The sequence below is a fragment of the Mytilus californianus genome, unplaced genomic scaffold, assembly GCF_021869535.1.
Source record: "Mytilus californianus isolate M0D057914Y unplaced genomic scaffold, xbMytCali1.0.p SCAF_6, whole genome shotgun sequence".
Lineage (NCBI taxonomy): Eukaryota > Metazoa > Mollusca > Bivalvia > Mytilida > Mytilidae > Mytilus > Mytilus californianus.
In genome coordinates, this window is record NW_026262712.1 from 73,906,880 (window position 1) to 73,932,877 (window position 25,998).

Here is a 25,998-nt window from a genome sequence, read left to right on the forward strand (position 1 = left end):
TATCTATAAATATATGTTAATACAGTGCTGCAAAGAACCTCAGAAATAAGAAATCTAATAGTTACTTCTTGAAATGTGTTAATTCACTGACATTTTTTCCCAAATCAAATGATAAAAAAACATATTCAGATAAGGCATATGGAAATATCATACTTAATTTCTTTTTGAGATAAAGTTACCTGATATGCTGATGTTTGTGTGGGGATAGGTACTTGACCTTGTACCCACTGTTGTCCTTGATTACCAGATAATGTCCATAGCCATGTTCTGGAAGCACTATCATTGACATACACATTCAAAGCTCCTGGAACAAAAGAGAATGTTATTTTACAAGAACTCAAGGCTATTCCAGAAACAATGTAAATGTGAATGTGTTTGATTGCAAGCCTTTTTATCTCATATCCACCATTTACAACCAATGTAAAGGTGGGCGTGCTTGATTGCAAGCCACTTTTTCTAATATCCACTGGCAACAGGAAATCTAAGAACTTACTTTAAAGTTGAGACACACAAAAAATGCTACTGTCAATTCAGAAAAAGATTTTTAATTGATTGTTTTTGGCTTAAAATAATGAATGAAATTTAAGGCAAAAAGCATAAGATCTAAAAATAGTAGCCACAAATTAAATATTTACAGCTTAAATACATTGATTTAAGACAAATCATAGAAAATTTCAGTCTTAAAATTATTTCCACCAAAACTTTAGTCTAAGTATTGTAACACCTATAAAATTAACTTCTGAATATATGTAGTATTTAAAAAGAAGTCAAAACACATGTATCTCATTCATTACAATTAAACAGGTCATCAATAACATGTTTTTTTCACTAAATCTCACCTGTCATCCCTTAATGAAATTTTATCTTGAATGTTTAGATTTCAGAACGGGTAAACTGTTAGTTGACTTTTTTGAATAACATAAAACGTAATTATAATTATTCTTAATCATTAACAAGTAAACAAAAAAGCTGTAGCATACCAACTCCATTTCCACTCATGTGATACCAAAACTGCATACAAGCTGCATTCTGTGAGAATGGGAAACTGGTACTGATCAGCCAAGCCTTGTCTCCTTTCACTCTTGGTGCTGAGGACTCAATGTACATGTAATGTCCTACAAAGTCATTGTGCCATTTTATTTACATCAAGGTTCAGCTATTTCATAGATTATTCAATTAAATCTTATAATTAGCTAAAAAGTATGCAATAAATATGCAGCATAATATGTTACAATGACCATATATAATTTTCCAAAATAATTTTATTTATGTTTAAGGCATATTTGTTAATTTAATATAGTCCAAAAATTATAAATGAGTAAAGAAAGCTATACAATAATAAACTGTTAACACAGAGGTATGTCTTGAATGAGTAACCTAATCACAAACTTTAATAATTGTTGAAGCAACCAACTATGTAAACAGCAGAAATAAATCTTTCTTCAATGGTTTCTGTAATAGGCACCACAAAAAGTAAATTGTAGCATTAAATAAGGAACAATCCTTACCTAACAAAGAACCTATTGTGTGGTCAAAGTTTGGTCCTGTTCTGGTACTGGAAGTTTGTCCTTTCTGTCTCAGCCAATCAAACTGGTCACCTGAATTTGTGTTAACCCAATTACAAGTGTCTTTTTCAAAATCACAATCACCAGGGTTACCACATGCCCCCTGGGTAATCTGGACATCATCAATACCAATATCACTATACACTGGATTTCCTATAATTCCTTCAAAGACAACCTACAATAGGACCAAAAAGATTCAACTGAATATACTCTTATTAAACAAGCAATTCTTATTCTAAATTTATTTTACCGCTCAAACTGGTAAAGATGTTAAAAAACTAATTTTATTGCTATTGGTGAATTTTTATTTTATTTATTTAAATTTTATGAATAGCTGTTTTAAAAAAGGCAAATGTAGAAACCAGAACTGCTATGTTTGAGCACAGCTAAATTCAAATTAAAGTCACCTATGCCATATTATTTTCAATACCCTACAAAAGGTATAGGTAAAATTCAAATTAAACAGTTCTGTTTCAAAAAAATAAGTTAACACCTGAAGATTTTTTGTGCAGTACTTTCCTTTTCTCCTTGATTTTGATATAATATTGAAGTATCAATAGAACAGGGAAAAAAAAGATACAGTTTATTTATTCATGACACAGAATTCAAACATTCACCTCAACAAACACAAAGTAAAGATACAGCAATTTTATTTCTATTCTTCATCTCAAAGTCTTTACCTTATATGAGGATAAATAATTGAAGAAGTAAGGATTTTTTAAAAATATTACAATTCTTTAAAACTGTTTTGCTAGTATAGACATTATTGCTATTTGGGAATCAGTGACGCTTGACCTGAGAAACTGGAACTCTTGAACTATTGACGTCATACAACAATCACTTTTTCATTGTGCCATCAGACATTTTCTATTTGTGACGTCAAAATTTTACGGGATCCTTTGTGATGTCCAGTAATGGCGAACAAATAGCGATAAGGTGTATTCATTTCACAGAAATCAAATTAGAACAAGATCATATCAACAGAGAAATAATTATCTAGACTGCAAGATAAACCTCACCTGCCAAGATCCTTGTGAAGTGACAGTAACTTGAGCATTCTGCCATTTGTTAGCTTGGTTTCCAATCTTTGACCAAATAGGTGTACCTAATGCTCCACCTATCATGGCATATACATTCAATGTTCCCATTGTTCTACCATACATATGGTACCAGAAAGTCAAACATACTCCTGAAGTTGTTGGGTTGGTACCACCAATCAAACGGGCCTTTTGGCCTGATCGTCTTGGTGAAGATGTTTCAGTGTATACATAATATCCTGTAATTGTAAATAGAAAAAAAACCTTTTAAATAACATTTTAACTTTGTTGAGCTAATTACTCCTCTATGAAATTCATAAATGAATCATTTAGCTATTTCAATGTTATCTTATCTTAAATATATATTTTAACAATATAAATCTTCTTTTCACAGAATGTCTATGTTGTGTATTGTATTTCACTAAATTCTAAAATAATACCTGGTTGTGGATGTGCACTAATTTAAAAATGTATAAAATCTATGACAACTTTATAAATAGACCTTATCGCTATTTGGAAATCTGCACTGTTTGACCCGAGAATCTGCGCCACTTGAACTTTTGACGTCATCCAACAATCACTATTCCTTTGTGGCGTCAGACAGTTTTTATTGTGATGTCCAAATTTTTCGGGAACCTTTGTGATGTCCAGTAATGGCGGACAAATAGCGATAAGGTGTATTCTAAGTAAGATATAAACTGACCTGCTGATGTTCCATATGTGTGATCATTTGATGGTCCTGTGCTGCTAGATGCTGTTCTTCCATTCTTTCTTGTCCAATCAAAATCATCATCATGAGCCTGAGTATAACCACACAATTTACTATCTTCAAATGTACATACTCCATTGATTGTTCCTAAAATTGTAAAAATATGAAAAGAATTATAAATTGAAGATAAGATTTTTGAGTAACTATTATAATTGGTTTAAAAATATAGCAGTAATTCTGATGAAAATGGTCAGTCAAAAATGTACAAACAATTAGAAGTGGTATATTGATTTTATTTTTACAGTAGAATTCTTTTAAAGTATTAATCAACTAAATGTCAGAAATTTCTTCAGCTAAACTTCATTTCCTTTGATATACAAATTTCTTCTTCTTATTGCTATGAGTGTCAAGATAATAATCATATGTTTATATTACTGACTTGAACTTTTCTGTGTTTTATCACATATTAGTATCTGACTACTGATCTGAAATTTGATTAGTTTAAGAAAATTGTTCTTAAGAAAAATTTTGATTGTATTTAAAAAATTCTTTAAAGAAATAAAATTAAATTCTTTAAACAAAATTTCAAACCTGCACATGATCCTTCCCTAACAGTGATGTCATCAACTGCAATGTCTCCCTTGTAGCTAGTTCCGCGGACACCTTCAAACATTATCTCGTATGTAGAGTTTCCTTGGATATCTACCTGACTTTGGTACCATTTATTACTAAGGGTCCCAGTATGAGTCCAAACTGGTTTTCCTAATGTTGTGGCGAATCTTAAGTATACATTCAGTGCTTTGACATTTGAGCCATACATGTGGTACCAGAATGTCAGACATTTTGTTGTCTTGGTTACAATGTTTGCACTGACAATCAGAGCTTTGTCATTGGGTCTGCGTGGATTAGATGTCTCAATGTAGATATAATACCCAGCAGCTGTTAAGAAAAATGTATTATATTTTACTTATAAAGTTCAATTACTTTAATTTATTGTGTACAAGAAGAAAATTTAGTCAAAAGGACAACCATAATTTTTTATGATAATCCTTTCTTAAAAACCATTCAATGTGGTTAATAATCAAATAATTTCAACTGAAATTTTTTTATTTTTATTATCTTTTGTATTAAAAATATAAGATATAAAAGGACTAGATAATGAAAAAATAATTTTTTTGGTCATTTTTAATAGGAAATTTTCAGGAAATCCCAGCTTTTGTAATTCACTGTACTATTGAGTACACAGTAAATTTTATAGAAGTTAACTGTTCTGTAAAATTAATGGTAACTGGAAAGTAAAATTGTGCATGCTTTCATTGTATGTTTTATCTATATGTTTACAGCAGTTTCCTTGATACTTGAAAATTTTCCATAATGTGCATCACTGATTTTAGTGCAGTAAAAAAATCAACAGACTGAAACTGAATTTATTGGATTTTCACTGTTCCCCCTGTTAGGAGTATCAAAAATAACTAATACAGACTTCAATCATTCACATTAACTGCATCTTTTTAGCAAAATGTCAAAGTGAAGGTCAATCTTATGAAATCACCAACAGACATAAAACTACTAATTAATCATTATTTTGAATGATATTTCTTCACAATGTGCCCTTGGGACTTTTAGGGTACCCAAAAAAGTCTCTTATCCAGTTACCTATCCTTTTCATTTTAATTAGAAAAGAAGAATATGAATGAACTTCTATCAGTATCTTTAAGTTTGAACTTTTCTTGACATCTTGACAATAGAAAGGTTTCAATATGACATAATTAGAGCTTAAGTTATTTCCCTTTGCCGCCATCTTGGAGGGGTAAATGATTGATTTCCTATTTCACTAACAAAATTGAAACATGCACTACACACAAGTCTGATAAGAGATCCTTAAAAGACAAAAGTGATGCATCAAGCAAGGTTAAAAGAAATCAAAATTATTCAGAAAACAACTTTTTCTGAAGTCTAGCAGTCAGAATAGCAACTTGAATTTGGCTGATGAATTTGTGCAGTATTGAGTTAGACCTTCAACATGGCAACAATTCTGGTTCAAATTGTGCCAATCAAAACCTATCGATATGCCTTTAAGGTAGAGTCATTGTATACCACCATCTTGGATTGTAATATAGCATTAAACAATCAGTCTAGTTCTTTGCTTAAATCTGCAAATTTTGAGACATATTGGCAATTAATGTGTATGAAAGTTTATTCTAATAAAAAAAAAATCAGTACTTTATTGCATTATTTAGCCTGTTTTAATAAATACCAAATATTTCTTTTTGTTTGAATCAATTTTTCAACTTAACTGTTTAAGGGGAGATAACTCTAATAATAAACATTTTTTGTGAACCCTGATGAAAAATTTCATTTTCTAACTTGTAGCAAGAAAACAAATTCAGTGATACCATTTTATCTTTTTATTTTCCTAAAGCATAATACAAAACCTATCTTTTCTTATTTTATTTCAAAATTCTGTCTCGACAAAAAGTATTTTTTCATGAATACGCAATTTTGCTCAACTTGTAGCTTAAATCATATTTGTTATCAGCAACTGTAAATATTCAGGAAATAACTTACAAGTGCCTGTAGTGTGATCTGTGGTAGGTCCTGTTCCAGCAGTACCAGTACTACCATGGAAACGTGTCCAATCAAACTGATCCCCTCCATTAGTCACCTGAGACCAGCTACATAGATCCTGCTCAAAGTTACAGTCATATTGGGATGGTGCTTAATCACAAAAAAAAAATCAATGCATATAAAAAATTAAAAAACTTTGAAAACACTAACAAAGTCAACACGTCCAGAAATCTTTAACAATATAAGATTAAAAAGTGCTAGCAATTATATATTTAACAGGTAAATTTCAAGTAAAAATATAGATTTTTACAATAGAAAAAAACTAATCCACACAAGATCATATTTCAAACAATATTTTTATATTAAACAAGAATAAAAAAGAATATGCATGATATACATCAGCAACATTTAATACAACACATAAAAGCTGCTAATTTATTAATTATTTATAATTTGCTTAAAGTCCAGTGGCAAATATTTCACGAATAAATTAGCTAAAAGCTTCTAAAAGTCGACATATGGTCTTCAACAGTAGTCAATTGTAAAAACAATAGACAAAGCTCTTTATCACAAAAATGTGAAATTAGGAAAATAAAATAAACCAACCAGAAGATGGCACCACTGTTGTTGTTACTGTGGGTACTGGTGGCAATGTACTTCCTGTCATAGCATCTATAGGTATCACTAAAATAAGGAAAACAAATATATTTAGACAAATCTTATTAAAATTAAAAACTAATATAGATATTCCAGATTTTGTTTCCTCCACATTAATTTTTTGCAGAAAGAAAGACTGTCATGGGATATATTTTTATATTTCTCAAATACCTACTGAATTGTGTTTTATCAGTGAAAGTAACCAAATTTACACAAGGAATAAATAAAGACTTACAAATACTTAAACATCTAATATGCTTTTATTTCTGTTTGTCAAAATAAATATACTGAATTTTATGAAGCTTACCACAGAGCCTATGATCAATTTAAGAACAAATTACCTTCAGTGTAAAATGTAAAAGTTTTTAAATACATTTTTGTGTGATCAGAATGAACTTTCTACATTAAAAAAAAAAACCAAGTGAAACTGCTAGCTACTGCTCACTGATGATACCCCCACCGCAACTGGATAATTTTAATAGTGTAAAAATATGTAAGCGTTTGGTAAATAGGAAGATGTTGAGTGATGAATCTGAAAATGCATCATACGGTATAGCTTACTTATATAAACCCTGAAACCAAATTTCAGAAATCCTTATGATGTAGTTCCTGAGAAAGATGCGACGAAAAATATTCATGGGACGGACGGACAGACGGACAGACAGAGGTAAAACAGTATACCCCCACTTTTTTTAAAGCGGGGGTATAATAACAGACAATAAATATTCTTCTTTTATCATCCTTCAATCTATCTAACCTTGACCTTCCCTAATCATCCTTCGTACCAAACTATATGTAACCTTGACCTTCACTACAGGTAAAGTCTTCCCTATTAAACTATATTACCATGACCTTCCCTTATCATTCTTCATATCAAACTAACCTTGACAACCTCCTGTAGTAAATGTTATATCGTCAAGTGCGACATAACTATTGGTTGCTCCCTGTGAACTGAGAGTAAAGGTAATCTGGTAGGATCCATTTATATTGATAATTGGAAATTGTCCTGCTTGCCATCTGGCTGGGGTGTCAGAATATGACCTAATCCACAATGGTACTGAAACTGAACTCTGAAAACATAAATAAGTTTTGAATTGTACATTCATCAAAATATTTAAAAGATGATCCTTAGTATCTAAGAGGTTACAGATGCAGATCAAAAAGGAGAGCAAAAATGTGATAATTAAAACTCATATTGCTTACAATTTTACACTACAAGATGTGAATGGATTACCTTTATTAATTAAAAATTAACACCAGTTTTCCAAAATAAACATCAACTGATTTTTATAGTTTGTTCTAATGTTGAGCTGTTACACCACTTTCCAAGGTTAGGGTGTGTTGAGAGCTCACAAACATGTTTAACCCCGCCACATTCTTTATGTACCTGTCCCAAGTCAAGAGCCTGCAGTTCAGTGGTTGTTGTTGGTTCATATCTGTCATATTTGTTTTTCTTAAATTGTTTTGTTATAAACAAGAAATGATTGAAACAGGATGCTGGGGACTGACCCTATACGCGATTCAAATGTTCGAGACATGACGAACAGGAATATAGATGGTTTAGGGATGGGGATCTCGACCATTTACAAGATATTAGAACATTGGGGAGGGGGGGGGACCACTGGGGACAGACCCTATACGTCATTCAAATGTTCAAGACATGAGGAACAGAAATATATATGGTTTAGGGGTGGGGATCTCAACCATTTACAAGACATTAGAACTTTCTCAAATGGCAGGGGGTCAGGATGACTTCTGGGGACTAACCCTGTATATCATTCAAACCATCTTCGCATGACAAACCAGAATATATATGGTTTAGGGGTGGGGATCTCGACCATTTACAAGATATTAGAACTTTCTTAAATGGCAGTGGGTGGGGTGACCCCTAAAGACTAACCCTGTATTTCATTTGATGTGCTTTATAATGACAAACCAGAATATATATGGTATATGGGTGGGGATCCTGACCACTTACAAGATGTTAAAACTTTCTCAAATGGCAGGGGGTGGGGATAACCCCTGATGACTAATATTTTGTTTCATTTAATGTGTTTTTATCATTTAGAACATTTTCAATTAAAAAGATTGTGTCTATCACAAACAGTTTTCAATTTATAATCATTTGAAAATTTAAAAAAATAAAATCCCATAGGGTTCTATAGTAAAACCCTCATTTCTTTTTGCCCCTCAAAGTACCCACTTATAAACCCCATTGCACAAACAAAACCCTGATTGCACCACTTCGTTTGAGAGACTTAATTAGGCTGTTAGTTTTCTCAATTGAATTGTTTCATATTTTTCATGTCAGGGCCTTTTATAGCCGACATTATGGTATGGATTTTCTCATTGTTGAAGGCGGTTGCCTATAATTGCTTACAGCCACTTCATTTGAAGTTAGGTGGATAGCTGTCTCATTGGCAATCATACCAAATCTCCTTATTTTTATATCAATGGATATATACATTGATAAAATTTAAGAAGCTGCTGAACCAACGCCTTTGTGGTGAAGTGAAGGTAGAGTCACTAAAGAGGATACCCGATGGTATGCAGTGTTGTCAATAAAAATAGATAAATAAAATACTGCTGGATTGACAACAACACTTTAGTGAACTGCAAGTTTTATTGTGTCGACTAGTTTCGCCGATTAGATCGGCGTCTTCAGGACAAATTATATAGAAATTACAATCCCTGAAGTATAAAAAAATGGTATCTAAATTTTAACGTCATAATGTGTTTACTCCATTGTCTTTGTTGTTCCTGGTTACCAATGTATGAATGAAATGAAAAAATTACAAATGTATGTACATAAAGATAGTAAATTAAAAAATATCTAATCGTCGAAACTAGTCGACACAATAAAACTTGCAGTTCACTAAAGTGTTGTTGTCAATCCAGCAGTATTTTATTGATAAAATTTGTACAACTTCTAATGAATTTAAACTTCTGCAGTAGATACGAAGTTTTGCGTCACTTACAGTAGTGGCAGTAGCAGTCAGGGTACCAGCTGAGTTGCCATAGAATAGGAACCAGAACTTCATACACTGACCATTTACTCCTGTGGCTGGCATGTTAGGTGACATGTATTTGGCTTTATTACCTCGTCCCTGTCCAGAAAGTTGACTGTACAAGTAATTTCCTGAAATTATCATTAATGTTTCTATAGCATTCTCAAATTAAACAACAAAGGCATTTAATAGACTCACAGTACAATGGACAAGGAATCACTTTTCATACAATCCGTCATATTATCATAGGTACAGTCTCAAAAAGTGTGTTAATTTTATAAGTTTCTGTATTGAAGATTTTACAGACCTTTTCCTACGCCATATGTATGATCTCCTGTTGGATGTGGTCTAGATCCTCCATAAGCTCCACTGAATAGTATCCAATCAAAATTATCTGTTCTGGAATTACTCCACCCACATTGTCCAAGCTCAAAGTTACAATCTCCTGTAAACAAATACAAATATTACAAAATGTAGGAATAAGTTAACGTGCTTACATTAGTAATCATACCACATCTTCTTATTTCTATATTAAATCATCCTTGTGAGCTTTGGAATCAAACATCCTTGTGGCCTTTGATGCAAACATTCTTGTGACATTTGATGCAAACATCTTTGTTGATATTTGGTGACAACAGCAAATAATGGCACAAAAAAAGAACCAATTAAACAAACTCATTTACAAACAAAAGTAAAAAAAAATCAACATAAATTCAATCAACAAATGACTGATCAAATGTACTAATAAATCACATTGATTTCCCCTTAGAAATAACATATTATAAGGCAAGTGATTTTTTTTCACTAATATCTTTTCCTTTTTCTAATATAATACATGTAATGTCAATAAGGAATTAATACTGTTCATTACAACTCTCTCCCACATCTTTGTGGTAATGAAAAAAGGTATCCCAACTGTTATAAAAACAGGTATTCCAACTGTTGACAAAGGTTATTCCAACTGTTACATCAAAAGGTATTCCAACTGTTATGACACAAGGTATTCCAACTGTTACGACAAAAGGTATTTCAACTGTTGACAAAGGTTATTCCAACTGTTACGACAAAAGGTATTCCAACTGTTACAACAAACAGTATTCCGACTGTGATGGTATAGAATCACTAATTCAGGCCCGGTCAGAAAGAACATAAAAGAAAGTAGTACATATTTTAAACAAAATAGTTCCTACGCATAGCTGTATCTTTGTCAATAGGTGGAATATTTTGGTAGTTTTGGTATCAAATGAAAGCTTGGGGACTTGGGATCACCGTAGAACCCGTGTTGAAAGTTTCTTTTGAATAATAAAGAAGTATATACAATTTTAATAGGAGGGCACATTTGCCCTGTTGTTCAGATCAGTACCTGTTTTTGTACTATCAAACTTCCGGGAACCAGTACGCTCTAATATGCAATTAAAGGTATGTTGAATTTTTCAGCACAAGTCAGGATAAGGTATAGTTTTGACATGAAATAACTGCTACTTTATTTGAACTTAAGACAAAGTAGCCATTAATGCTTGAAATTGCAGAATTTAACATAGAAAGCAATGGGGCTATAAATGAGTGGTTTTATACCTTATGACAAAAGGTATTCCCACTGTTACGACAAACAGTATTCCGACTGTTATGACAAAAGGTATTCCAACTGTTGACAAAGGTTATTCCAACTGTTACGACAAAAGGTATTCCAACTGTTATGACACAAGGTATTCCAACTGTTACGACAAAAGGTATTCCAACTGTTATGACACAAGGTATTCCAACTGTTACGACAAAAGGTATTCCAACTGTTGACAAAAGTTATTCCAACTGTTACGAGAAAAGGTGTTCTGACTGTTATGACAAAAGGTATTCCAACTGTTACGACAAACAGTATTCCGACTGTTATGACAAAAAGTATTCCGACTGTTATGACAAAAAGTATTCCGACTGTTATGACAAAAGGTATTCTGACTTTTATGACACAAGGTATTCCAACTATTACGACAAAAGATATTCCAACTGTTATGGCAAAAGATATTCCAACTATTATGACAAAAGGTATTCCAACTGTTATGACAAAAGGTATTCCAACTGTTATGACAAAAGATATTCCAACTGTAACGACAAAAGGTATTCCAACTAATATGACAAAAGGTATTCCGACTGTTATGACAAAAGGTATTCCAACTGCTACGACAAAAGGTATTCCAACTATTATGACAACAGGTATTCCGACTGTTATGACAAAAGGTATTCCAACTGTTACGACAAATGGTATTCCAACTGTTGACAAAGTTATTCCAAATGTTATGACAAAAGATATTCCAACTATTATGACAAAAGGTATTCCAAATATTATGACAAAAGGTATTCGAACTGTTATGACAAAAGATATTCCAACTGTTATGACAAAAGGTATTCCGACTGTTATGACAAAAGGTATTCCAACTGTTACGATAAAAGGTATTCCAACTGTTGACAAAAGTTATTCCGACTATTATGACAAAAGATATTTCAACTGTTATGACACCTTCTTAAGTTAACTTTACAAGAAGGCATCATGACAGCTGAAACACCAAGAATCAACCATGGCACAACTCACAAAAAACTTTACTCCTTACAGAAACCATGATGCAACAACATTATAAAGGTACCAATTTCAACATGAAAAAACAAAAAACAAAAACATAACCTTGAAATGTGGTCAAGGTCACAAAAATGTTCAGTCGTGTAGTTGAATGTTGAGAAAACTTTTTAATATCTACTTATTCTAACCAGGTTAATGACATTTACTTTGAACACTTGTGAATAATAAGTTATAACACAAATTAATTAGTAAAAACTGCGACCAAGAGATAAAAATAGTATTAAATATAAACAAAACAGATCAGGATATAGTCTCTGAAAAAATCCAAAATGGCAAAAAACAATATGTAATCAATGAAAATGGAGAAGTTGATTCAATCATACTATCACAACCACAACTACAAGGGAGGCCAAGAAAATGCTATATAATGTCAAGAAACAGTAACAGTAACACCAAAGCAAACAGTGAGGAAAGAAGTGAGGCATAGACTTGTGATACTTGTGATACTGTCTTCCAATCTGACCTTGGCAAACTTTTAGAAAATGAGTATTGAAAAACTCCTAGATGTATTAAATGCTTCAAAATACCAACACCCTATAAAAAGGTCTTAGTGGAAGAGAGAACTTCCCATTGTTTTACAACAAAAACTTTGAACTGTATATGAGAGGTAAAAAGTTTTGAAGAATGATGTAATGAGTTCACAAAGAAATTTGAAGAACAAGTCAATCTACTAAATATAATATAACATAGATAAATACAAATCTGAACTAGCAGAACTCATAGTAAAAGTGATTGAGAAGATTAGGTTTGGTAAATCTACTAAACCCCCTGAGCTACAAATCACTAGCCCATATAGACCAAGCAACTTAAGAGGTCCAATCAAGGGTTGATAAGAGAAACAATATACTAGTGTTGAATGTACCAGAAAAGTTTCATCATTTCATTTGAGTTGTGGTATTTAGCTTTATAAAATAAATGAATACTCCCTTCACATACTTTTAATAATGATATCTTAAACTTTATGACAATGTTACCTGGACTTGGACAGTTTGTAGACAGTTGGACATCATCTATTGCCATGTCTCCAGCTATACCATTTCCGATTATTCCCTCAAATACAATCTAAAACAAAAATATAAGTTTGAAGCGCCATAGATTAAGAAATTTAAATATTATATAATCAAAAACTGCTACAAATGTATTATTGCTGCAAATTTAGATTTTGAAATTAAACCTTGGAATTAACTTAAAAAGTTAACTTGTCAATACAGAACACTGTGCAAATCGAAAACTCCAGTATCAGGATGTTAAATGAATAACCCCCAGTAATTCATCCTGTGTCGACATGTGTGCATTAAAATTAAAATCATTGCTCCTTTATGGGTTGTGTTTGAATAGGTTCAATTACACCACATTACACACACACAAAAAAATATCTATCAGAGGATTTAAATCAAGAAAATTATGTTAAGGCTTTATCATTACAACACTTACATTAATTGGCTTTCCCATGGGTAACTGAGCAAATTGCTGGTACCACCTGTTGCCATGGTTACCAGACAGACTCCAGATTGGTCTTCCTAGCTGTGGTCTCCCAGTAGCATTGTTGTTAGCATACACATTCATTGTTCCCATGCTACGTCCATTCATGTTGTACCAAAAAGACAAACACTGTCCATTTTGTGGCAGAAATACTGGGGACCATAGTCTATAATTGAAAAATATCATCTATAGGATAACAATATAAAATTATCATTCTTTCTTGAAAAAACTGAGAAAAATTGTCCAATAATATGCAGATATTTACATCTCAAAGAATGAAAGGTGCAACCCCAAAAATTAAATAATTAACATTTCTGAAGAGCGTTTATATCGGGCTAAGTTTATACCATGGAACAACAATCTGATATTATATGTGCTGTTCCAGAATTAAATGGACAGGGAGCATAGGAGGCCCTTATTTTACACCATAACCACCCATAATATAAAGTTTTAACATTACTTATAATTCTTACAAAATTATAAGGAAAATGTAACACCATAATTAATAAATTTGAGTGCCTCCTCTCCCCACCCAATCAATATTGGGACAGCCCTAACTGAAAAAAGTATAAAATGTTAATAAAATTTTTAAAAAGGAAATGTTTTTACATAAACTGATGACAAGGAACTATCACTATTAAGAAATTGGTGTTCTTGCAAATTCTCATCTCTGAATCATAGGTCAAATTATCCCCTATATAAAACTTTCAGACATCTTTGTTTCTGTTAATTGATAAAAAATTTACTTTGCAGCATCTAATCTTCTTCTAGGTGCTGAAGCTTCAGTGTACATGTAATGTCCTCGTCTGGTTCCATAGGAGTGGTCAGCAGATGGTCCAGTATTTGTAGACCTGGTAGAACCAGTATTCCTTGACCAATCAAATCTATCTGATTTATCTTGGAAGTAGTTACAGATTTTGCTGCTTTCAAAATTACAATTGATAGGTGAAGATACTGTAGTTGGAGTTGATTGAGGTGGTTGAGTTACTAAAATAATAAAAAAAAAACAATAAAAATATTTTCTTATCCATCGTCAAATCATATTTTTTTACAAGTACTTATCAAAGTCACTTTTACCAGTCTTTTGAACTTTGGTTTGAAATATTCACATTAGTATGTATTTAAGATTTCCTTTATTTATTCCTATACTAAAACTAAGTGAAAAAAGGAACAATAATAACAAATGGATCTGTACTAGCAAGCCTTGTTTAAAGGAGGAATTATCTGATATCCTATATTCAAAAATTGTACAAAAATTTGTAAAACTGTGATGAAACCGTCAATACAACTTTGTTGATGCTATGAATCTTGTGTAAATAATTTCGACAGCATGGAAAAAGGACCCCAACTTTTAAGTCAACTCAAAATTACCAAAATTAATTGAAAAAAAATTCTGGATCCTTGCTTGTTAGAATAATTTTTTAAAGAATTCATAAAAAAAATTATGTACTGGTACATCTATATTCCAGAGAAAAAAATCTCAAGTACAATTCAGCATTTAATTGTTGCTCTTCGTCTTTTTACTTAACCATAACTGTTCTACAGTAAACAATATAAATCTGATAGAAAATAAAACTTGTTAATGACATAAAAACTGAAGATCAAAGGGAGATAACAAACCTTGATTACAACTTCCAGCTGTCAAGGTCATATCATCAATGGCAATATCTCCTTTATAACTAGTTCCTCTTACACCCTCAAATACCACCTGCAATCAAATATAGTGTAAAATACTAGGACTGGGTTGCACAAACCTTAATTAAAGTTAAACCATGCTTAAATTTTAAGTGTCAATTAAATCATGAACAAAAATTCAAAAGATCTTTAACAAGGAGAAAAAGTTCACTTTCATCATAAATATACAATTGTTCTGCTATTGTGCTGATAGACTTTTTCCTTATACATGTAGTATCAAATACAATAATATAATAACTTTTATAAAATTATTCATTTAAATATTTTTATCCAAATGACAACCTTCATCCACATGGTGGATTGACACATGTCCCAACAAGTGATAAGATCTGGTTGATTAATATATGTCTTTTCAAGTGATAAGATCTTGTGGATTAACATATGTCTCATCAAGTGATAGGATCTGGTGGATTAACATGTGTCTTTTAAAGTGATACAATCTGGTTGATTAACATATGTCTTTTCAAATGATAAGATCTTGTGGATAAACATGTCATTTCAAGTGATAAGATCTGGTGGATCAACATGCCTTATCAAAAAATTGAAAACAACACGTTTAATAATTTCATGTGTCCTAAGCGCTTTTCTGGATTTACCTTCATCAGGAACGCTCAATGCCAAACATCAAGTGATATGATCTGGTCTATTAACTTATGTCTTTTCAATTGATAAAATCTGGTCCATTAACATATGTCCTATCAAGTTATAAGATCTTGGGAATAACATTTGTACTATCTCATTGTTCTCAAACATTTATAATTTTATTATAAATTTTACGGGAGTCATGCATGGTTTTTTTTTTATTGACTTTCCTTTTACTTGAAAATCTTTTTTTTATTTGCTCATTATTTTTTTTTATATTCCATGTTATTTTTCACTTACATTTGTTACAGACTGAGTGGTTGCATCTCCAGCAATCTGGAACTGTCCCATTTTCCACTGGTTCCCTTGTGTTCCTTGTCGGGACCAGATAGGTGAGGTTAAGTTACTGTTGGTGCCAGTAGATAAGTAAACATTCAAAGCATTGACATGGATACCATACATGTGGTAGTAGAATGTAACACACTGAGGGAAATTACCAGCAATGGAAGGACTAATCAAACGGGCCTTATCACCTGGTCTACGAGGTGCTGATGTTTCAATAAATATGTAATATCCTTTGTTAGCTACAAAAGAAAAAAAAAAAATCTAATTTCCTTTTAAATGAAGATTTCGGCTAACAAATTATTGATGGTAATGCTAGAACACCACAATCATTGATTCTAATGGGATTACAGATCATTTAAAATAAATAGCATTTCAAAGACGAAAATTCTAATACTGTTCATTCATTTATTTTTGTTGGCACCAATCTTCATGGATTGAGCAAAGAAACCAACCAATCTTCATGAATTGAGCAAAGAAACCAACCAATCTTTATGGATTGTGCAAAGAAACCAACCAATCTTCATGGATTGAGCAAAGAAATCAACCAATCTTCATGGATTGAGCAAAGAAATCAACCAATCTTCATGGATTGAGCAAAGAAACCAACCAATCTTCATGGATTGAGCAAAGAATTTTTTTACATTGATATTTGATTTCGTGGTTTTGACAAATTCTGCATACAAACTTCTAGAAAATGAGTATTTTGCTAAGAACTTCTATGTGATTCACATTTACCCACAAAATTAGTCCTCCATGATTAACAATGAATCCACAGTCAGTTAATATACTGTGGATACATTATTTTTCATGGAGTACCAATTCGTGGGGTATAGACAAACAAAAAATTTCGGGTTCAACAAAGTACTAATTTCCTATAGTCTTGTGAGTTAACATTTGCAAAAACAATAAAATCAAGTATCCACGAAAATACAATCTTTCCTCAATCCACAAAAATTGGTACCCATGAAAATAAGTGAATCTGCAGTATGTGGATATTGTATGAAGTAAGACAGTGGAACAGTATCAGGTGTAAAAACATTTAGTTGACAGAGTACTGTATCCTTGTAACACCAGAGCATTATTATCCTTCTAAACTTAACACTGTTCTGTTGGATCTCAACCCTAAAAGCTTTAACAACAGAACTATTGTCTCCATAGTCAAGGGAGGCCAAGCTTCACTATCAATATTTGACTGTTCTTATGTAATTTCAATTTAAATACTGCATATAATTGAAAGAAAAAAAATTAATAGAAAACACTTACTCCCAGAAGTATGGTCACTGGCTGGACCTGTGCCAGCTGATTGGGTAGATCCACGATACCTTATCCAATCAAAATTGTCAGTCTTGTGATCTTGATTCCAACCACAGAAATCAGTGTCAAAATTACAGTTGAAAGATGCTAAAAAGGAAAATATTTTTCATTCAAAATCTATCGATTATAAGTCAAAGCCTTGTCACATATTCGTCCCTTATTGTATCTTTTCTAAAAAAAATTCTTATTAATTATCAAGTTAGAAATATATTTACATAGATAGTTTTATATAATTTTTTTTTAAATGGTGGTGTGATAACTTTTAAACAGTATTACTATTAAATTTGTAAGAAATTTTATTAACACATCTGTAAATATTTTTAAAGTAGCCTACGAGGCATAGCTCCAAATGTGACAGCCTGTGTGGTAGATGGCACTGCAGTAGTAGGTACAGCTTGACTTGGTGTAAGTGCACAACCTGACTGGGTAATAGATAGGTCATCAATTGCAATATCTCCTTGGTAACCATTTCCTCTAATGCCATCAATTAACAGCTATGAAATACAATATTTACCTCATTTAATCACATATACATATGATTATTTTTTTATTTCTTATATAGTATAAAAATGAAGTATAAAAATGTTATTTTTAAGGATTTATTGATTTTTTTGTACATGTAGTTCCATAAATGTTCTAAAAGATTTATGTTCATGTTAAATTTAATGGATATTTATTGACCAATAAGACATTTGAATTCATACTCAAAACATCATGAAATGGTATTGGTTCATATAGATTAGTTAAAGAGGTATAAATATAATAATAATCATGACTTTTTATATATTTTATACAATTTTTAACAGATTAGAGTAAAAAACAAGATATGTGTTGTTACCTGAAACGGGTCATTCCCACTTGAAAGTGGTACCTTTCCTTGATACCACTGAGATCCCTGGCTACCAGACAACTCCCATATCTTTGTTGCTGTTGCATTGCCATTCGATTTTAGTAGCAGGATTCTGAGAGTTCCAATATTACTGCCATACATTTGATACCAGAAAGAAAAGCAAACACGAGACATAGGTTGGAACATGGCACTCTGAAGTACTGCTATGTCACCTGGGCGTCTTGGCGATGAACTTTCTACATACAGATATTTACCTAGAAATGTGGAAAAAATGAAATATATCATAAATATGCCTTCTTTGTAAACATATTTGTGAGATTTCTTAAGCCGATACATAATTTTTAATTTGTTGATCTTCCCTGAACTGTGCACAGATGTAGTGTGATAAAAAAAAAAAAGAATTCTGCTCAAACCAGTGTTAGAAGCAGTCTTGAACTTCCAGTGAGGTGAGAGATTTTGCTTAATGCTGATGGCCTTACTGTGACCCTGAGATGAAAGAACAGCAATAAAAGCGCTGACCCAAAACACTGAATGGGGAAAGAGAAAATTTTAATATTGAACTTGACCTCCATTTTGTAATCAGTACATGTATAAACAACATATTAATATTTGAAAATTAGTGGAATGATTCATAAGTTATTGCATGGAAACTTAGTTGTACATCACCATTTTAATAGCCTGATTTTTCCTGCAGTAAACCCGGTTAAAAATGCAAAATTTATTAAAAATTGTCATTTCAGTGAAATAATTACTATAAGTGTCTTCTAGCAATTTTGAATATATTGCCATTTTGAACATTTTTGCTCCTGCCAGATTTTCTATATCAGTTTTCAAGGTATCAAATAATTTCTTTTTTTCAAACCCCATCTTCTATTTTCATGTGGCCACGTTTATTGGCTGGTTGGTTGATTTCACAAATTTTTTAAAACTAGATATTCTTAGGATTATTATGGCCAAGATTGTTTGCAATTGGCATTGTAGTTTCAGAGGAAAAGATTTGGTAGAAGTTAACAGATGTTCCTGTATTAGTTTTTACCTGTGCTGTTATTATACGTATGATCTGCAGACGGTCCTGTTCCTGTAGATGTAGTTGTACCAGCTGCTCTGACCCAATCAAAATTATCTCCACTTCCATGTAAGTTACTCCAGGAACATAAATCTAACTCAAAGTTACAGCTACCATCTGTTAATAGCAATAAATAAAACAGAATGGAAAGCCTGATCATCAATTCCTTGCATAATTTTTGAACTAAGTCAATATTAAATAAAAAAATAAATATATACATTCCCAGGTCTTCCCTCATCCACTCAAAACATGTCACAAAGACCATTTCTATTTTGAAAATAATTAGAAATGTCTACGAATTAATAATTTCTTAAACAAATATCAGATATACTGATATAATTTTCGGGTGAAAAATATTTAAAAAGATGTTCTTTCAAAACAAGCCTGCTGTTCTCATTTTTTTTATCTAAATTTATGTTGTCACAACTCAATTACTCTATACTTTCTTAATTTTCAACGAAATTCAACCTGCATCAAAAGAACTAAACCAATTAACTATATAAAATCAATGGTGTTACATCTTACAAAGTCTATCCAAATTATTTTTGCAAAGAATTCCGCTCAAGCCAGTGCTGGGGGCTGTCTTAAACATGCAGTAAGGTGAGAGTTTTTTTGCTCCTTGTTGAAGGCCTCACTCTGACTTTGAGATGAAGAACAGCAATAAAAGCACTTTTTCTTTGCTTTTTGTGTTTTTTTTTTGTTTTTTTTGCTGTGCATGTACTGATTTTGTGTCATGGATGGATACCCCATATCCTTTGTTTTTCTATCATACAAATATAGTACATAAAGCTAACCAACCTAGGTTTCCAGATCCACATTTTCCAGTCTTGACCTTGACATCATCAATTGCTATGTCTCCTTGGTATCCATTAGCTCTTTTACCTTCAAACACTAACTGGAAGTTACCAGAATTTGGAGCAATATTATATTGTGCACGAATCCATCTATTACCTTGGTTACCTAAAAATATACAAATGTAAAAATTATCACAACGTAATTAACAAAACTTTTAACAAAAATTGTTGTCACTTCTTGTTCTTCAAAACGATAACATAGTTTACTATGAATCTATAACTATAGAATATTTGTTAAGCTTTATACAATGTAAATGTTATTGAATCAGTTTCTCCTTTTTACAGAATTTAACATTTTGTCATGCATTCACTTAACCATGCTTGATTGAGAGATGTCAATTTACAGTATACAGCATATTTCTGATACAAAAACAAACTATTTTTCCATATCCTAGAATTTTCATTTACATTCCTTTTTTGCAGTTTTGCAGTGCTTCTTCTGTATATATAAACTTATTGTTATTATTTCAGTTTGCTCACATTCGTTTTTAAAATAACAAATAAATGTTATATACCTGTTTTGGTGAAAACAGGTGTTCCATTGGCTCCATTTTTCTTCAGATAGACATTAAGAGTTCCTGTTTGTGCTCCATACATGTTATACCAAAACTCTACACACATGTTGTCAGTAGATGACCCTGATGGTGGGGACATTAACCAAGCTTTGTCACCTGGTCGTCTGCCTGATGCTTCAATGTACATGTAATGTCCTGCAAATAAAACAATGTATTAATGGGTGTTTCTCACACAACATAACGTTTTTTTTTATTTGCGATTACAACTTCCCAGTTTCATATAAGTTCCATTCCAAGTATGTTTTTTTTTTCTCATTATATTCATTAAAATTGTAAAAAAATGTATTCATAAATCAGAAATGAGAAGACATTCAGTAATCAGAGTTAATTATACAATGAATACAAGAATGCACTGCTTACCATTACTGGTTCCATAAGTATGATCACTACTTGGACCGGTACCAGTTGACCCTGTTCTACCTGAAGCTCTTGTCCAATCAAAATTATCTTGTGTCTTTTCCTGGGAGTAACTGCATATATTGTTATTTTCAAAATTACATGTAGCTGGCTGTAGGCTGGAGGCTGAAGATGAAATTTATTTTTGCCTTATGTTTATCATTGATTTCCTAAAACTACAATTTATCTTCAAATAAAGGTATTTCTAACTATAGTGTAAATTTTAAATGCACATCATAACAAAATTCTGAGTTACATATTGATGACAAGTATTAAAATTTATAAACTGACCACACTACAATACAAATGATACAAATTTTTGCACCTTGTGCTGCAAGAAAGAAACATTTCATCATTAAAATTGCAATTCGAATAAAGTTAAAATAAAACATTTATGACAAAAAATTTTCCCAAAAATTATTTTTTTCTGTTTCAAGTCTTGGAAGTAATGACTGTTTTTATTCATAGTGAAGCTGTCCTGACTTAACTATGGTATATCTTGGTTATAAATGGTACATACCTATACATGGACCTTGTCCAAGCTTTACATCATCAATGGCAATGTCTCCTCTATAACTTATACCTGTTACTCCTTCAAATACAATCTGTTATGGAATAAATAAATATTTGTAGAATATCATTTTTATTTACATGCCATCTGATTAACATCAGATCTTTCACTGTGCTCAGTTATTCTTGCTTGTTGTGAAGTGTCAAATCTGAAAACATCCCATAAGGAGCATATTCAGATGACCTTTTATGCGAATCTTTAATCAACCAATCATTTTGAGTGACATGTTAGCCTGGCATCCTGACCCAATCTAATACTTCGTCGATAGGGCCAGGCGTAATACAATCCACGTGACCAACTATCAGCGCTGAACAGGACTGAATTACTGCGCATATGCATGTTCTATAAACAAGGAATATATCGGTCGGATCGTTAATTAACAGTTGATTCACGATGTTAATCAATAAACGTTTGGTTATATATGCTAAATTTTTCGAAATTTGCATTTCGTATGAAGAAAAATAATTTTCAATGAATTCGTGACAATATAAATATTTCCCGCCATGTGTCAAGAAATGACGCTATCCCACGATGCACCATTCTAACATCCAATTGACGAAACCATGTCGTTGTATTCCGCCTGGCTCTACTGTCGTGCAGTGAGCCAGGACCCCAGGCTAGTGACATGTTGGCACTTTGATTAAAAGTTTTCATTGCAAACCTAAATTAACATTATTGAACCAAAATTTCATCATTTGCAATTTATAACAACAACAAAAAACAACACAATGAAACTTTTTCTGTTCTGTTTAGGTTGAGAAATGTTAACAATCAGGTCATTGCATAACATTATAACAATGTCAGGAAATCTATGGTTAGAACAATAAATTTCAAGACAATATTCAAATATATTTCGAAGTATTTGAAATCTGATCTGCTTATTTTCAAACTTTTCATTTAAATATTGTGTGAGTTTTAGTGTTACAATCGTAACTGCTACATTAATAAAGCAATATGAACCAAATATCAAACTCACATTGTACGGAGCTGTTGGTTGTATTGTGACCTGTCCTTGTTTCCATGGCTGTCCTTGAGATCCCTGCTTAGTGAATATTGGTGACCCTAAGTTACTTCCATACTTCAGATAAACATTAAGTGTGTTAACATGAGCACCATACATGTTGTACCAGAAAGTTACACAATATGGTGAGCTGCTACTGGACACCACCTGTAGAGGACTGATAAATCGGGCTTTATCACCTCTTTTTCTTGGGGATGATGATTCAACATAATAATATGCTCCAGCTAAAATATAAAATTATCTTTGGTTAAAAGCATAAATACTAAGAAAGTAATAAAAATCATTTTAAGTACCGATTTTAGACCATACAATTTTATCCAGAACTATACACTGAAGCCTTTTGTTGAAGAAAGATCATGAACATTTATTACCATTTCAACAAAAAAAATGTCAACCAAATCTGACATTTATTGGTATACTGATTTTTTTTTTAAATCAACACGACAAATTAAGAACAGTTAGTGTAGCTGATCATATCAGGTTGTGCTTAATGCAAAAGAAGTATTACTTCTATCATATAAATAATCATCTTCAATCATTAACATGAGTAAAAGGATTATTTTATAATGTTATGAAATAGTTTTACATTCAGACAAACTTTTTCTTTGCTATAACTTACTTCCTGATGTATGGTCCCCTGTTGGACCAGTTCCTACTGTTGGTGTTCCTCCACTCCGTTTGATCCAGTCAAATTTATCAGTTTTGTCCTCTGTCCATCCACATGGTCCATAGTCGAACTGACAGTCAAACTGTCCGGGTGCTTAAAGTGATAAATATCATACTTAAAATAGATATAAAAATCCAAATAACAGTTCACAGTTCATAAATAAGGATTGAAACCAATGTTTTATAATTTATCAACACATAAATGTACTGGTATATAATTGTGTTGTTGGGTTGCTATCATTGAACTGTACCCCACATGAACTTTGTGATGTGAAGCTTGAAAGCTTTATGAACTTATTTTTTTTATTTTTCAATAAAGAAAGTTGTTCTAAATATTAACCTTGTGTTGTGCCTCCAGTTGTTGATGGTGGAGGGACAGTTCCTGTCTGGTTGCCTGGCTGGGCATTGGATGGTTGAACTGTAATGAGATTCATCATTATCAAATAATGCTCAATAGGTAATATTATTAGCAGACTAAATATATTTCACAAGCCAATATATTTATACATACATATTTATTTTCAAGACATGGTCATTTTAGTTCCCAATCCTCTGTAAACAAACCCTAAAAAACTAAGTCCAATATTGATGACTTGACAAGAATTTAAATATACAAAACTATATATACACTTAGGTGAACTGATTCAAAAATATTATTAACTGAACGTGTTGCAAAGTAACAGAAATATTTATAAATTTACCTCCACAAGATGAGCTGGATACACTAAGGTCATCTAAGGCTATATCACCAGCGTAACCATTTCCTCTCCGTCCTTCTATTATTATCTAAGTAAAATAATTCATTTAACTGTGAAATACATTTTAAATAAAAATTGTTCACAACAAATGAAGTGTCTTCTTAAGAAGAATAGTCAAACTGTAAAGGTTTCCACGGAACCCTGTCTCTTGCTAACCATTACTGCTGTCAGTGTAAAAATATGATATTGACTGATAAAATCTTAGTCCATTAATCAGTGAAAAGTTTAATTTTTTTGTCAGATGTTAGTTCTTGATCTTGACAAAGCCTTTGTCCAAGTTTTATAAAATTTCATGACAGTTTTACAATCTAAAAAAAAATTCAATCCCAGACCATATGTAATTTTGACTGCATAAAACTAAGTCCATTTATCAGTATAATATGTAAAAACGAAACAAAAATATTTTCTAAATTTCAAATGTCCTAGAAATCGTGAAATTTAGAATAGGAAACAAAATATTTTCTAAATTTCAAATGTCCTAGAAATCGTGAAATTTAAAATATGTGAAAAAATAAACTATTTTACAGTAGACATAAAACAACATACTGTGAATGATACTCCTGATGCAACTGGTGCCTGCCCATTTTTCCAAGTGTTCCCTTGATCACCACTTAGTGTCCATAATGTGAGATTAGTACCAGTAGAATATAGAGCGTAAACACTCAATGTACCAATATTTGGACCATACATATTGTACCAGAATGAGACACAGGAGCCTTTTGTAGGAGCAAAGTTCTGGCTCTGCAACCAACACCTGTCTCCTTGAGTTCTAGGTGCTGATGCCTCCAGATAGAGGTAGGTTCCTGAAAACGATATTGTGAGATAAGTCTTTAGCTCCAGAAGGGGACCTCCCTTAGGTCACAAAACATTCGAATAAATGGTTTTGAAAATTTTTAAAGGTCACAGGTCCTTTTAAATGACACTTTAAGTCGCAAGGTTGCAAACCATACCCCAAAGTTTGCAGTTCAGATTTGACCAAGTAAGAGCCACATAAAAGCAGAAGTAATATAATTTATGTCTGATATGTAGCCTGAAGATTTATACTGTTTTCAGGTTTAAAGTTTTTAAATGGTAAACAGTTTTTCTTAAACTGGTCAAAAGAGATTTTATAATACATGTAATTTAGATTTGATTCATGTCACCACGGATAAACAAATAAGGTTTAGCCTGAAAAAATTCCTTTCTTATATATCCCCTCAAAATCCTTACCTCTAGAATTTCCAAGAGTATGATCACCACTAGGACCTGTATGACCTGATGATGTAGCTCCTTTCCTAGATACCCAATCAAAATCATCTAATTGTTGGACGTTCTTCCATGTACATAAACCACTCTCAAAACTACAGGCACCTGTAAATAAAACAAGAGATATTATAGTGAATGAAATTCATGATTAGTTCCAGTAATTCTAGATGTCGTGTCTGTATTCAGCTAATTTACAATTTCTGTTTATACCAAGAAAGTTGAACTATACTATTTTGGGTCATTTTAGAAATTTATGTTTACTATAAACTTCAGAAACTTTCGAGAATGCTTTATCGTTACTAATTGTGCTATCCCCTAAACATAGAATCTACTTACTTAATTACAAATATTTCAAAATCATTATCAAATGGGACAAAACATAATTTTTTTGACATTTCTTTTTGA

General features: G+C 31.9%; 1 protein-coding gene across 1 annotated transcript in view; it reads right to left on the reverse strand.

Moving 5' to 3' along the window:
• The window catches only part of LOC127706610 (MAM and LDL-receptor class A domain-containing protein 2-like), a 158,052-nt gene that overhangs the window by 84,863 nt on the left and 47,191 nt on the right, over positions 1–25,998 (reverse strand). Inside the window, exons 47-75 of the mRNA XM_052211265.1 lie at positions 25,558–25,698; positions 24,895–25,151; positions 24,292–24,376; positions 23,931–24,008; positions 23,544–23,684; positions 22,880–23,148; positions 21,853–21,937; positions 21,297–21,458; positions 20,877–21,071; positions 20,306–20,467; positions 19,478–19,624; positions 18,430–18,695; positions 17,926–18,085; positions 17,541–17,678; positions 16,233–16,516; positions 15,276–15,363; positions 14,402–14,642; positions 13,608–13,821; positions 13,148–13,235; positions 9,862–9,989; positions 7,420–7,606; positions 6,486–6,563; positions 5,886–6,029; positions 3,903–4,250; positions 3,306–3,458; positions 2,585–2,841; positions 1,509–1,740; positions 981–1,115; positions 180–304 (exon numbers count right to left, since the gene is read on the reverse strand). Coding sequence (XP_052067225.1) covers positions 180–304; positions 981–1,115; positions 1,509–1,740; positions 2,585–2,841; positions 3,306–3,458; positions 3,903–4,250; positions 5,886–6,029; positions 6,486–6,563; positions 7,420–7,606; positions 9,862–9,989; positions 13,148–13,235; positions 13,608–13,821; positions 14,402–14,642; positions 15,276–15,363; positions 16,233–16,516; positions 17,541–17,678; positions 17,926–18,085; positions 18,430–18,695; positions 19,478–19,624; positions 20,306–20,467; positions 20,877–21,071; positions 21,297–21,458; positions 21,853–21,937; positions 22,880–23,148; positions 23,544–23,684; positions 23,931–24,008; positions 24,292–24,376; positions 24,895–25,151; positions 25,558–25,698 — 4,988 coding nt within the window. The remainder of the gene's footprint in view (positions 1–179; positions 305–980; positions 1,116–1,508; positions 1,741–2,584; positions 2,842–3,305; positions 3,459–3,902; positions 4,251–5,885; positions 6,030–6,485; positions 6,564–7,419; positions 7,607–9,861; positions 9,990–13,147; positions 13,236–13,607; positions 13,822–14,401; positions 14,643–15,275; positions 15,364–16,232; positions 16,517–17,540; positions 17,679–17,925; positions 18,086–18,429; positions 18,696–19,477; positions 19,625–20,305; positions 20,468–20,876; positions 21,072–21,296; positions 21,459–21,852; positions 21,938–22,879; positions 23,149–23,543; positions 23,685–23,930; positions 24,009–24,291; positions 24,377–24,894; positions 25,152–25,557; positions 25,699–25,998) is intronic.